Source organism: Mytilus galloprovincialis, chromosome 2 (assembly GCF_965363235.1).
Source record: "Mytilus galloprovincialis chromosome 2, xbMytGall1.hap1.1, whole genome shotgun sequence".
NCBI classification, from domain to species: Eukaryota; Metazoa; Mollusca; class Bivalvia; order Mytilida; family Mytilidae; genus Mytilus; species Mytilus galloprovincialis.
In genome coordinates, this window is record NC_134839.1 from 4,623,445 (window position 1) to 4,637,543 (window position 14,099).

Sequence of the window (14,099 nt, forward strand, 5' to 3'; positions counted from 1 at the left end):
AATGCAGCGATCAACATTCTGTTGGATTTATAATTTGAAAGTGCATGGCTAAAGTGTGAGATTGGAATATGTCCCACGTGTTAATGACGAAGTGCATCCATTGACACCAGTAAAACACATGGTCTCTTACAACGTCGTTAACGAAGATACTGACAAAAAATCTTCAAGGGTTGTGAACTTATACTAAGTTGTCATGTTTTCGATTCCTTATGAAACTTCTGCGCATACCCAACAAATCTAAAGATGTACCTTTGAGAAGCCTCGCTGTCAGATCGTGAAATAATGCCAACATGAGCACGTCATAAAACTATCAAATCTGCCAATCTCTCAAGATGAAATTTAGAAAAACCGTAGAGAATTGATCAAATTCAGAAATTATACACGGTAACCGTTATGATGTCATACACTATTGTCCGAAACTGTCTTGTGTCTATTATCGTGAAGAGCCACATTTTCCAGAAAATGTCAAACATGATTTACGACTTTGTAACATATTCCAACTTTGACGAGCGTCCCTTCAGTTCCACACAAAGTATTAAAGAACCTTTTGTTGTCGTCAAGTAGATTTTATTTTGTAAGTTTTTCATAGATTCTATAGGAACTTGATTTCTGCATATATTATAGAAGGCTTTGAATATAGAGTTTGTAAAAAAGAAACTGACGTTTTTTTTTCATTTGCACCTTCCAATCGTAATAAGGGGTTAAACTTTCGACACGTTTCAAGTCTGTATGCGGAAATGGTAGCAGAAGTAAATCTATTATGAAATCAAAGCAAGACTTAGACGCTCATCCTCTAGAGAAAAGCTACTGCAGTGAGCATATTTTAAAAAGACTAATTGTTTTCAAATTAATCATATCCTTGCTTCTGAAGTTGTCAAGTGCATGTTTGCAAACACTTTCCTGACGGCGATTGATTTCAAGATGGACGAAATATGTAAACACCATCCTTTTTAACAAAAAACAAAAAGGTTGACAATGTATGTGGCTCAGTCTGTACTTTTCGAAAAAGTATGCCGACATTTTTTTATAACATCACAAGGACAAAAATCACATTAAGGAGTGTCCTCAATCAGATGCCTTCCATCTATATGTAAAATTAAAGTGCATGAGAAAAAGCACGAATATTATTTTAGTTAGGTATCCACTTTGATTAATTCTTCAATCGTGTTTGAGAATTTCCTCAAATTATTTTTTTGAATTTTGGTAATTACTGTCGCTAATTTATATTTAATCACTTTGAATGCCACTGGTATGCTTTCCGACAAGAAAACGGTTTTATTGTTGCGAGTTTAGTTCTTCCTGTAAAACGTATTTTGTCTTTTATCTTTGGACAAAAGACTAAGTTACAAAGAAAATATGCAAATTTGACAGTAATACCTTACAGCAATTAACAAAAGGTGAAATCGATCGTAAGGTATACAAACGCTATGATATAATTTGGATTTTCATTTGATTGGCAATTTCCTACTCAAAGTTCATTGAATCAAAAGCTACACACACGTATATCAAAAACCTTGTCTAAATCGCCATGCGCTTTTACGGTTCAAAAATGCGACATGATTTGCGATTCGTATATTTTTTTAATTTGTTCGATGAAAACAAGCATTCGACTTTGAAAAAGAGAAAACTTTATTGCTATTTTGATAAAGGATTAAATAGAAAACACAATTAAACAATCTGTTTGCATACAGAAGCCATTCGGATATATTTGTGTACTTTCTACTATAAAAGCAGAAATTTCAAATGTTTAGCAAAAAATCAAACTACCATTTTATTTGTTTTTGGATAGATAGGAATCACAGATATCAGCTGAAATAGATTGTACATGATACCTTTAATTTAAACAATTTGTATTTGTTTTGTTTACTGCATTTAGAATATTAACCTTTGAGTACTGAATAATTTAAGTATAATTTACGTATGACTATTAAAAACATTGATTTGTGTATAATCATCCTTTCTATCCTGCTTTAAAATCGAAATCACAGATTCGTAGAACACAGTCAAATATATATATACTTGGCATAAAGCACCTACTTAAACTGTTTAAAGAGAGATGATTTAATTTTAAAATAGCGAATTCCCCTTTTTCTGTGCCGTATTAGTTCCGTGAGATGTTTAGAGTTTTTAAGTTTTTGTTGATTGTACGGATTCTTTGAATGCACAGCCAAATTCAGACAGAACACGACGTTAAATTTGATATTTCGTGCCACGCCCTCTGCAACGACTCTATTATGTATTCGTAGGTGGCCTACTAGTATTAAAAGGCTACATTTCGGCTCAATCCGAATATTCTCATTTTCCGGTGACTTTTCAAATTACCCTCCCTTCATCCAGGTCTTTCTTTATTCCAAGACCTATACATATTACATGTATATACATTATTTGTTTGTTCTTTTCCTGATCATGCATGGAATAGTTGCCACTGGACGTTAAGCAACCAACAATTAATTAATCAATCTTTACAATTAAGTAGAATTGAATATTTGTAAGAAAGATTAGAACTGCTTTGTAACCTTCATGTATCGACACAGACAGATAATAGCTACAAATCATCTATTTTGTGTTAAATACAGTCTTGTAACATGCTTTGCGATATCTTTAATTTGATTAAATACTGGTGTAATTTAGCAGATTAAATTTTTGCATGAACGATTTCTTTTGGAAAACGTGGTGGTGTGTTAAACTACACTGACTCGATGTACATTCAGAAACTTATCCCTGAAGAAATAAGGTTGTATACTTAAATGTGTTATTTCGCAGATCGGCACATTCGAGAATGGTTTAAGTAATAAGAAAGTGAAAATAGCCACAATTAAATGGAGCCTTTTTAAAATGTCAATAGCGAGAACACAAGGTAGCCCCTAGAACTTTTGCAGTAGTTTATAAATATTTATTTACAGGGGATTGGGAAACAAGTTATTGCAACTTATATTAATCCCTCTCCAATTTGCTTGTGCGAGTACTGCCTTGTAGCGGCTTTGGTCTGCTCTTTTTCGAAATCTACATGGGTGTCTTTTACGTGGAAGAGATATTGCTCACTCTTAACACAACACGGGTCAGCCATTTATCGTCCCCTTCCGACGGACTATTATCGTTCCTCAAGTCCTCAAGACCATACTCGGAAATGGTTTCAAGGGATAGTCTGTTTTATTGTGTGTTTGCGATGCTGTCTCATTGACATATATACCAACATTTCTTTTAATTTATATATATTGAAGATTGGTGTTGTGAGGTTTGTATACGGCTGAACAAATTTGAAATCCTTCGATTTGGTTCCAATTTCTTCCCGAAGTGTGACAGTGTTGACTGTAATATAGAGTTATGGTAATCTGGACTTTTCCATACGATAGTAAAAACCATGCTTAAAAGTGGTGTCAGTTTCGCTTTGGTGCGTGTGTTCATCTGAAGCAATGACCAGGACTGCGTTCAATATCGTAGCAGCTACGCAGTGCTACGGAGATTTTGACTATTGAACGTTTAGCTATAGACTAGTTGTTACACAGATATTGATAGCAGCTATGTAGCCGCTACGTGGCTGCTGCGATATTGAACTCAACCTTGTTAAATCCGATGCCTCGTGTAAATTTAAAAAAACAACTTGAAACCAAGGGATCCTAAGGCGGTTTGTTTTTAAGCAATATGTTTCGTCTATCAATCAACCCCCCCCCCCCCCCCCCACCCCCAATGCTTAAGTGATTGTTCTTAGAAAACTTTTAATCCGGGTTAAACCTGATCATAAGAATTTAGAGAGCATATACAGTGTACAAAAATGTCTGGTTTATTTAATAATTTATCATTTGACCTGAATATGCATGGGATATTTGCCGCTGGACGTAAAACACACCAATGCCCGACCAAAGTTTGGCATCGAAGACATAGAAAACTGAGTTTCATGTTGTAAAGTTTGTCCCTTTTAATAAGTTAATATTTTAAAACTTTGAATATCTATGTTAATATATGTTTCCCGTGGAGTAATATACTCAGAGGAGCTTTTGTAAACCCGAAAATGTATGTTTAACGTACTACGACTCATGATCAATATGTACATGCATATTCACTTATTTTAAAGAACATTTTAAAATGCTATGTTAGTATGTTAATGAAGAATGCAAATGTTTATATAATATAGATTCGCTTATGTATACATTTTGCAACTTTAAGGGATGCAGGCATTAGGTCTTAGGTCAATGTTCTGATATTAAATATTATAAAAATATTATTCTTAGTTTTACAAAAATCAATTGGTGTAATTTAATTCAACTGCAACACGTTTTACTGTTGAAATCTTCAATAAAAGGGGCCTCTTTCTTAATTGATTTTTTTGCGTTTTGGGTTTTTTTGCAATAAGCATTATTTTAAAATGTTGTATTGTCACTTTAGTTTGTATGCTGATAAGAATAAATTAACCGACTCAACTGACTTCTTAAAGTACATACTAATGTAAAATTTATTAATATTTTTATTGGGCCGTGTCGGTCATTGTTATTTAACCTAATAATAAAGTCAAAATTATATATTTAAATGAATTTGTTTTATTCGGAGAAATATATTTGTATATATCCGTGTATCTTTTTGAAATCTTTGTATGTAATGAAGCACACAAATTATAGGTATACTCATTTTATTTCAGTACTGCTCATATAAGCTTTGCACTTTTACTTAAAAAATATACTTCAAAGGCAAGCAAATTATTTTAGGTTACAAAAAGTATATATTAGACTTAAAGTGTTACAGTGGTTGTGTAAGAAAAGCCAATTAGGGCATATAAAATACGGGTCAATTTTTATTTTAGGACTGATTATTTAGCTGCGCAATTTAACTTTAAATATATAGGTTATAAAATCTTTTTTGATAAGACGTATACTTTGGATTGTAAATGTTAATGTGGTTGTGGAAATAATCCAATTAGACAATATGAAATAGGGACAAATTTTTATTTTAGGACTGATCTTCTAACTTAAAAATATATATTTCAAAGGTTACTTGTAAAACCTTTTAAGTAAAACGTATACATTTGCTTTAAAGTGTGACGATAGTTGGGAAAGTACAATCAATTAGAGCGTATGAAATGGGAACCAATGCTGAGAGATAAAAACAGAACATATTGAACATTATTCAAGTATCAAAGAACACCAAACCCATAATTGTAATAACAATGATCTTAATACAAAACCGTTAAAACCGGTAAACATATGGAACTGAAATAATACAGCCCCCTTAACCCGTTAAAACCGGTAAACATATGGAACTGAAATAATACAGCCCCCTTAACCCGTTAAAACCGGTAAACATATGGAACTGAAATAATACAGCCCCCTTAACCCGTTAAAACCGGTAAACATATGGAACTGAAATAATACAGCCCCCTTAACCCGTTAGGAATTTCTCTTAATGTCAATACGCAGCAATCGTAAAGCAGCCAAATATGACGGCTGAATTTTTATGCCCCACCTACGATAGTAGAGGGGCATTATATTTTCTGGTCTGTGCGTCCGTTCGTCCGTTTGTTCGTCCGTCTGTCCCGCTTCAGGTTAAAGTTTTTGGTCAAGGTACTTTTTGATGAAGTTGAAGTCCAATCGACTTCAAACTTAGTATACACGTTCCCTATGATATGATCTTTTTAATTTTAATGCCAAATTAGAGGGTTTACCCCAATTTCACGGTCCACTGAACATAGAAAATGATAGAGGGAGTGGGGCATTCGTGTACTGGGGACACATTCTTGTTTAGAATAAACACCCGTGCAGCATAAATGAACCATGCTTAATCGGTAACAAGCAATACTATTAGATACAAACGAAAATAAAAGCATTAGGTCTTAAAAGTCTTAAAAGATAACCCATAACAAATCATTTTATACAGTGGCACAAACTATATAGGTAAAACGTCGAACTAAATTTGTTTCGAGTTTACATGCTAAAAATTATCTTGGAGGAAGAAGTTGAGTCTCATCTTTATTTTCTTGGAAGCGTATATTTTTATGGTTATGATGAAATTATGAAATGGTTGTAAAATGTATACGTCTATTGTTCGTCTTAGTGATCCTTAGTCATCGGTCAGTTGATTTTAATTTGAATATGAGACATTTCCGCAGCCGAAACACATTTCCATAGATTGAAAGTTCTTGTATACAAGTTTTTAGTCTAAGTATAGTCCCAGTGGTACTATAGACTTTTGTTACACTCTATGGAGCCTTGCTGAGAAAATGTTTTCAATGAGAGGATGAAATTGTAAAATTATTTATGGGTTTTTCGTGTAATTGCTAAATTGACAGAACAAATTCACTTCGTTGAATTGTTTTTAGTTATAATGCACTATAACGAAAGATTCTTTTAAATATTTTAAATATAATTGTTTAGCAGCGAGACAAAGATATATTAACAATTTGTGCAAATTAATCGACATATATTCTTGGAAAATATATGATTTATATCCATGCATAAAACTTATAGAAATAAATGAAAACAAAAGTTACCGTATCAAAAAGAGGATTTATTACATTTTTCAAATTAAACTTTTTTAATTTCGTTAAACGAAACATCAAACAAAGTTTAATTTCATTGTGACAGGGTAAAATCTGTCATTTTAATGCATAAGTCGAAATTCATTTAAAAAGGACTATTTACGTATAAAGGAAAACTTTTAAAAAATTTCTTTGATCACTGAATCAAGCCCTTTCCTGTCAAGTATTATAGTTAGATTTTTACAAACTCACCATTTAAAAATTCTGACTTATTTTCTAAATTTAAATGAATTTCTATGTTGAAATAGTTAAAACTCAAAACACCAAAGTTTAATCGAAATCCAATTTTCTAATTTAAAAGAAACAAATCCAAGTTATCTAACTGTATCCTGTTGATATAGAAAGCGGTTGATTTGATGTGGAGTTCTTATTTAAAAGTTGGGCTCCGTTTAGGTCCAATAGTCTATGTTTACGTGGGGCGTTATATAATCCTGGACATAGCGTAGAATACCCACTTGAAAGGTATGAATGAACATAACCTGATCGTTTGTCAAACTAAAGATAATTTATGTGAAAAATATGAGAAGGTCAACAATTGATTGAAATTTTATTGCCTTAAATTTAAACAACAATACTATAACACTCAGTTTCCAGTATGTTTTTATTTCTATTTTTCAGATCATCAATTTTAACAGAGAAGTAAGCTGACAATTGATTGGTCAGATTAGTTGTCACATGACTCATCAAACAGATGATTGTAGAAATGATTTGTGGTATCATAACATGTCGGTTAGAGGCAATGCAATAAATTTCTCAAACGCCGAGATGCATAAGACAGCTTATTATAATCAGCCACAAAATTTTCCACATTATTTTCCTGGGGATAATGGTTATGCATACGAACCATCGTTTGGACATACTGCCCAATCCCCAACCGGTGGGGATTATTATCCACCCGGATCGTGTGGAATCCAAAATGACTTTATTCCGACAAGTGGAACTGAATTCAAAAATCCACCATGCAATGAGGATTATGGAAACTTATATTATCAAAATCAGAATATTCCACCAGGAAATTCACCTGTGAGCCATTCCTCTTCAAAACCGGGCAAAATATTTCCATGGATGACAGAAAGTAGGCAAAATTCTAAGCAACGTCAGAACCATCAGCAACAGCAACAACAGCAGCAGCCGACACCCTCACAACCTGCTCAAACCCAGCAGACGACTGCATCAAACCAACAGACTATGTCAGGTAAGTGTTTTATTTGATTACGGTGATAAATGACCCATCAAACATAAAAAAGATCCGCGTCAAATTTGTAATGATGTGTGCAGTTTCGAATAAAACACTCACCAATTTACGTTTGTATGTTGACAGACATTAAGCAGAGCTAATCAATGAGTTCATCATTAATTTACTGTACTTTTGGGAATTGAAACGGGATACTTTTTGCTTATTTTTTTTAACTACATGATGCGATAATTCAATTTTCTATCATGTCTGATTTCTAACGAGAAAGGTGAGCCATTTCCATTATGTACTGTTATAATTCATATAATTTAATTAGCCGTAAATGAATCTTTATAGAGATTTTGGAAAATATATACAGGAATGTACTGCTTATAATCAGGTAAAAGTTGTAAATATAAAACATCTTATTTATACATTTTTCAACAAATGTATATAAAAAAAATAATGTACATATGTTTTTCACATTCGTATTTCCATTTTATCTGATTTCACGTAATTAAATTCTGTTTTGGACATCTTATACACCAAACAACTTTCATATATATATAACGAGGGAAGAAAAAAAAAATTGCGAAAGCAAATTTACAGAACATTTTTGGGTTGATGTTTAGACGAGTTTTATATATATATATTTTATACATTATTTTATCAACCGCATCCGATACATTTTTACATATAGTTTTAAAATTAGCCAAAAAAACTCAGAAGTCTTGTTTTGATTTTAATTCGTCTTCAGTAAGATAAAATTTAATAAATATATTTTTTTTAATCTTTTGTTTTAATGTGTTCTGTGAACTTTTTACGCTTTTGATTGTTTTTTTGTAATCTTATTACTTGAGCCTCCTCTGTGTGCAAATAACGCAGGAACATCGGGTTATAATTTAAGAAATATTGGTATATAAAGGTTTCTACATCCCTAATGTATAAATATGTCAAAAAGGACAGGGATTATCCCTATTTAAGACAGTTCAATATGGAGAAGTAATGAATATTGAATATACATACATTTTTTTATTAATAATTTTTTTTTAGTTACTTTAATACTTAAAATTGTAAAACTCATAAATTTCCTTTAGAGGTTTCTGTGTTGTATATTTCGTATAACGCCGATCTAAATAAAACGAAATAATTATATCTTTTAGAAAATATATGTGCTATTTTATGCCGTTTCCTCTCTGATGATGATATACACTTATTGTAACGGTTTTTTGTTATTCTTTTTTTACTTATCTTTTATGTTCGAAGAGGTTATCTTAGAAATCGGAGAAAATTCAAGTTTCACATTAAAATCATAATACCTTATCATAAATTCATTTGTAATTAATTATATTCATGAAAGAAACGGTAAAACGAAGATATGAAAACACTTACTGAATTTGAATCTGAATTATTTCTAAGTTTCAGTTTACACATATTTTCAAAAGTTATAAAATAACAAGTTTTTTTTCTAAATTTCACTACACAGTAAAGTTTGTAATTAAAAGTAAATATTATGATGCAATTTAATTATTGCATGTGCAACTGCTTGGCCTTGATCTAAGAAAAATGTAAGAAAACAATTATAACTTTTAATGGTTTATTATTAAAATTAATCTTTTTCACATCTGTGTATGATACAATATAATTTTCCTTCATTTATGTATATTTTCTTATGCAAATATACGAGTCGCGCATGTCAAAATTCTAGAAAACATACAATTAATTTATATGCTTTAATTTTTGAAAATCCAATTGCTATTTTATCTTTCATTTATTTATTGCAATTTAAGGCAAATCTATTTTCATAGATTTCTATTTTCAGAAACTCAAGAAAGATTTTTTTAAAGATTTATAGCCATAAAAATGAGTTGGAATTTATTTGTTTGTTGTCGCTAAAACTATAAATGTAAATACAATAAATTTATTCATTTCGTATTTTAAAAATTGGTCATCAATGGAGCATTTGTATACGTGTAAAATAATTTTCCAGTTCAATTCTTAATCTTGGTTACCTTAAAAGAAAATTTGTTATTTTACATTTTGTTTGATGTAGCTCTTAGATGAATCAGAACTCTTTACAAGAAAACAGTCATAGTTCTTTCTTCATACCTAACTATATAAGCTATTCATGTCCCAGAAATAATTTTAACAACAAAATATATGTATTCACGAATAATTTAATTTTCAATCTACAACAGTTTGAACTTGTTTTCTTTAAAATAGTGATACACATTTTCAAAAAAATATATTATTTGTATTTCAGAGCCTACAAAACGAGCACGCACAGCTTACACAAGTGCCCAGCTTGTTGAACTAGAAAAAGAGTTCCATTTTAATCGTTACCTATGCCGTCCACGAAGGATAGAAATGGCTGCCTTGTTAAATTTGACCGAAAGACAAATTAAGATCTGGTTTCAAAATAGGAGAATGAAATTCAAAAAGGAACAGAGACATAAAGGTTCTGATAAAAAGGATGGTAATATATCAGGATCTGAAAGTGATAGCCAGGGATCTATGGGTCCAGACGGAATGGGGAGCGACTGTGGAGGGAAACTAACACCGGACAGTCTATCACACAATTCCGCACAATTAACTAATCTCGGCCCTCAACAGCGACCTCACGAAAGGTCACCACAAGGACCTAGTCCTCAAATGAACTTGGATCAAATGAGAGGTCATTTTAATGATAATGAACATCATTTTCAGCAGTTTGGTCAATCCAACACACATTCACCCACTATGAAACCATCTTTGTCACCCGGAATTAATTCAAATTCACCAATGGCGACTTCACATCCGTCACAAATGTATATGACAATGGGCGCACAACAACCTAATCATGGGGGTGGCTACAACGGCCATTATATGAACAATGGACAATTATATCATGAAATACCCAGTATGGACGATCCGTACGGACAGATGTATCCGTCCCATATTCCGTGTTCTAATTCATATTCTCAGGGGCAGTATGATTACGTACCTAAATTAACTCACTTGTAGAGAGTAACAGTTATTACCCTGGAACGAGAAATAAAACAGTATAATTTACGGGTAAAAGTGTATTTTGACGATAATTATTTTCTCAAGTGTATTGAATGGCTTTGAATGTGTTTATGTAAAATTCTATGATATAATAATCAGCACTTACAAACATTACATAATGACAAATCTGATTTATATTATTTACATTTGTCAAATAGGTTTTTTTCTGAATGAGTCAGTCAGAAAAGAAAGTCAACAGTGGCGACATTTATTTATCTGTTCTAGGAGATGATAATGTCTTAATTGCGTGCCCCCGGAATCAGATAAGTGGGTACAGTAATTGAAACTGAATAGATTTGTAATATTTCATGAAGACTTATCTCAAAGATTGGAAAAGAGTAAATTGTTTTCTGTCTTTCCTAAAGCATTGTAAATTATTTTTTTCATCGTGATATTTTTTAATCAGTACCATCTGACCATTTGTTGCTTGTAATGTTAGCTTATTTTTCAAAATTCTGACTTCAAAATACATTTAAGATTTACATAAAGCAATGCATGTGCCTTATCTTGACATTGTGGTGTCTATGTATTTGTTTTTTTACCGTGTCTGTAAACACGAAAATGCAAAACCGTTTTGTGATCATAGGTTTTCATGCACCATGCCTTTGAAATTTATCGCTTCAGATCATTTTTCACTACTAGTCATAACATATTTTTTTACCTGAAATTGACTTTGTTCAATTAATGTATTGGCTTCGATAACCAATTGCCATTATATCGAGTGAAACCAATTAAAGAGTTATTTTATGATTTGGGAATTGGTTGACAACCATACATCGAGTAATCGGTTCTTAGCCAGTCTCAAAAATATACATTTGTAAACGAATGGGAATTAAGCTTGACGTTCTCTGCAGGATATGTCACTTTCATAGCGGGATGTGTCAATTTCAAGGTGATTATTGTGATTGCTATGTAATCGATTTCCATATTGTTTTTGATGGAGAGAATGTTTTCTGAAGACCCAGTAGGAGAAAACATGAAAAACTAATTGAAACCATCAATGCCAACCAAATTATATTCACATTTTAAATTAGGTCACAGGTGAATTGTACTTTTCAAAAAGTAAACACAATATTCTGCTTTTGAAGTTCAATATTTTATTGGACATTTGTGTAAAATATAAAATAGCTAGATTAATATTTCCCTGTAAAATATTTACAACGGTAAATCGATAACATAATGTATTTTCCTTCTACTGGCTGTGCATTCGATTATCGCCTTGAGTTAAAACTTAATATTTTATTACAATGGTGTGAAAATTTGAATATTAATAATTTTGTCAGGTTGGACATATTTGTATAAAGACATTTCTGATCGTATCGCATACATTGTTGCCGAAGGATGGTTGTAGATTCCATTATTTTACAAAATTTAGACAGATAATCTAATGACCCATGACCTTGGCGCGTGGAATGACCATTTTATACACATGAGTGGTCATTAGTGCTTAATATATCCAAGAGCAATTTAAATCAACATTAAATAAAAATATACATCTGTCCAAATTTTGAAACGCTTATAATGCAATTGATGTAAAAGAAAGAAAACTTCTAAAATGTAAAACGCCATTATATAACGCATTGACGATCAAAGAAAATGATTGAAATGTCATTCGCATTGACCAATTATTATGCCATCAAGCCAACTGTCTCTATCCGAATTTACAAAGCGTATAATTAAAGAGGAAATTATTATCGAAATTTAAATATAATAATTTAAGACGGTAATTAGACAATTTGAGAATTTTACTAAAAAAATTATTCTGTCTGATCAAAATAGTTGTCTGAAATACTTTTTTTAATGCATGTATTTCTCTTCTTTCTTTCAAGCTGTTTAAATAGTTTAAGTATATAACTTGTATCTATGTATCATTGACCTTGGTGTACATTGATTTATTTTAAAACAGACAAATTTTTTTACGGATGCCAATTATTTTAAATTGGTACAAATTATCTAAATGTTAAAACGGTACATTGTTTATCTCAAATCTAGGTTACAAAAAATCTTGACTGTATTTTTTTTACCTTCAAGATTTTGGATCATGACCCGAAACGTCATGTTACCAATCAAATCCGAGGTCAAAGGTTTTCGAGTTGTAGTTGGTGCACTATGTCTGATTGAAATGCAGTTGTATTCAATTACAACAATTGTTCAGGTTTTGAACTACAAAATAGATTTACATATCATTTTAGTGTGCATTGCTTGCATTTTAGTTTTACTTGAAGGCAGTTCGATAGAAACTTTGTATTGAAACTGCGCCTTGATGCCCAAACATTTTAATACACGATAAACGTTCAAAGATTTTATACTACATCTCTTTTTACGATCAAATATATTAATTTATATAATATAACTTCACTCTGAAAACAATTTTTTCATAAGCCCCATCGCGTACTAGTTTGGCCATAGTAGTCTGGATTGTCACACCGAATCCGCTTTCCGATTCTTATTACTTTCATCCCAACATTTCTAAATGTACAAAACTTAGCATTTGACAACTTGTGCGGACATTTGCGTAGTTCTGACTTTTCAAGTTTTGAGTTTTACGAAATAATTTTTTTTTCTTTCTATTTATGTCTTTGCACTTTTGAATAATTGTTTGTCAATATTATGTTTAAACGAATGAATGAATGTGTGAAAAATGATAATCAAACCTATCTCTCTAGAAAATTGCAAAATGAAAATTGATTTAGAGAGTTCCCAGTGGATGACTTATCTTTTAATGTAGATGTTATAATTGTGTTTGCTTTTGTATAACTGAATGAACATATATTATAATGGTTAATCAGGGTAAGAACTTATTTAAAGGGTAAATTATTTTTTAATTGTGTTTATTTAGTTTTTTTCCTCAATTGAAGATTTCAGTAAAATGCATTATATTTACTGCTGAATCATCATTTGTGTAAATTGTATCATATATTGTCATAAGATCTTTAATAACTTAAGAGAACTTGCTCAAAGTTCATTGCATGTAACAATGGTTTTATTAAATGATAAAATACTTGTATTGTTTACTTCTTTGTTTTCTTTATTTAATTATAGTTCACTTCATCATCATTTGATATTTAGTGAATTGAAAATTCACAGAAACCTTCAGTTGCCAGAAAAGGTAAAATGTGTTTTATATAACATTGTAGTAGCAAAAATATCCTCCCGGAATTTCACGGCGTCAGTGTCTTTGATGTTGTTATTTACAAGATTTACCTCTTTCAAGAGCTCACAGAGCATCCCCGGTTTATGGTTCTATGTGTGTAGTCTGTGTGTGGTCTTTAGTATAAAAAAGAAGATGTGGTATGATTGCCAATGAGACAACTATCCACAAAAGACCAAAATGACACAGACATTAACAACTAT

At 31.4% G+C, this 14,099-nt stretch overlaps 1 protein-coding gene across 1 annotated transcript in view; it reads left to right on the top strand.

Annotated features, from left to right (window-relative positions):
• LOC143062713 (uncharacterized) overlaps positions 1-13,750 on the top strand; it is a 56,292-nt gene extending 42,542 nt beyond the window's left edge. The window contains exons 3-4 of the mRNA XM_076234471.1: positions 7,145-7,721; positions 9,964-13,750. Coding sequence (XP_076090586.1) covers positions 7,202-7,721; positions 9,964-10,703 — 1,260 coding nt within the window. The 5' untranslated portion in view covers positions 7,145-7,201 and the 3' untranslated portion in view covers positions 10,704-13,750. The remainder of the gene's footprint in view (positions 1-7,144; positions 7,722-9,963) is intronic.
• The last annotated feature ends 349 nt before the right edge of the window (positions 13,751-14,099 follow it).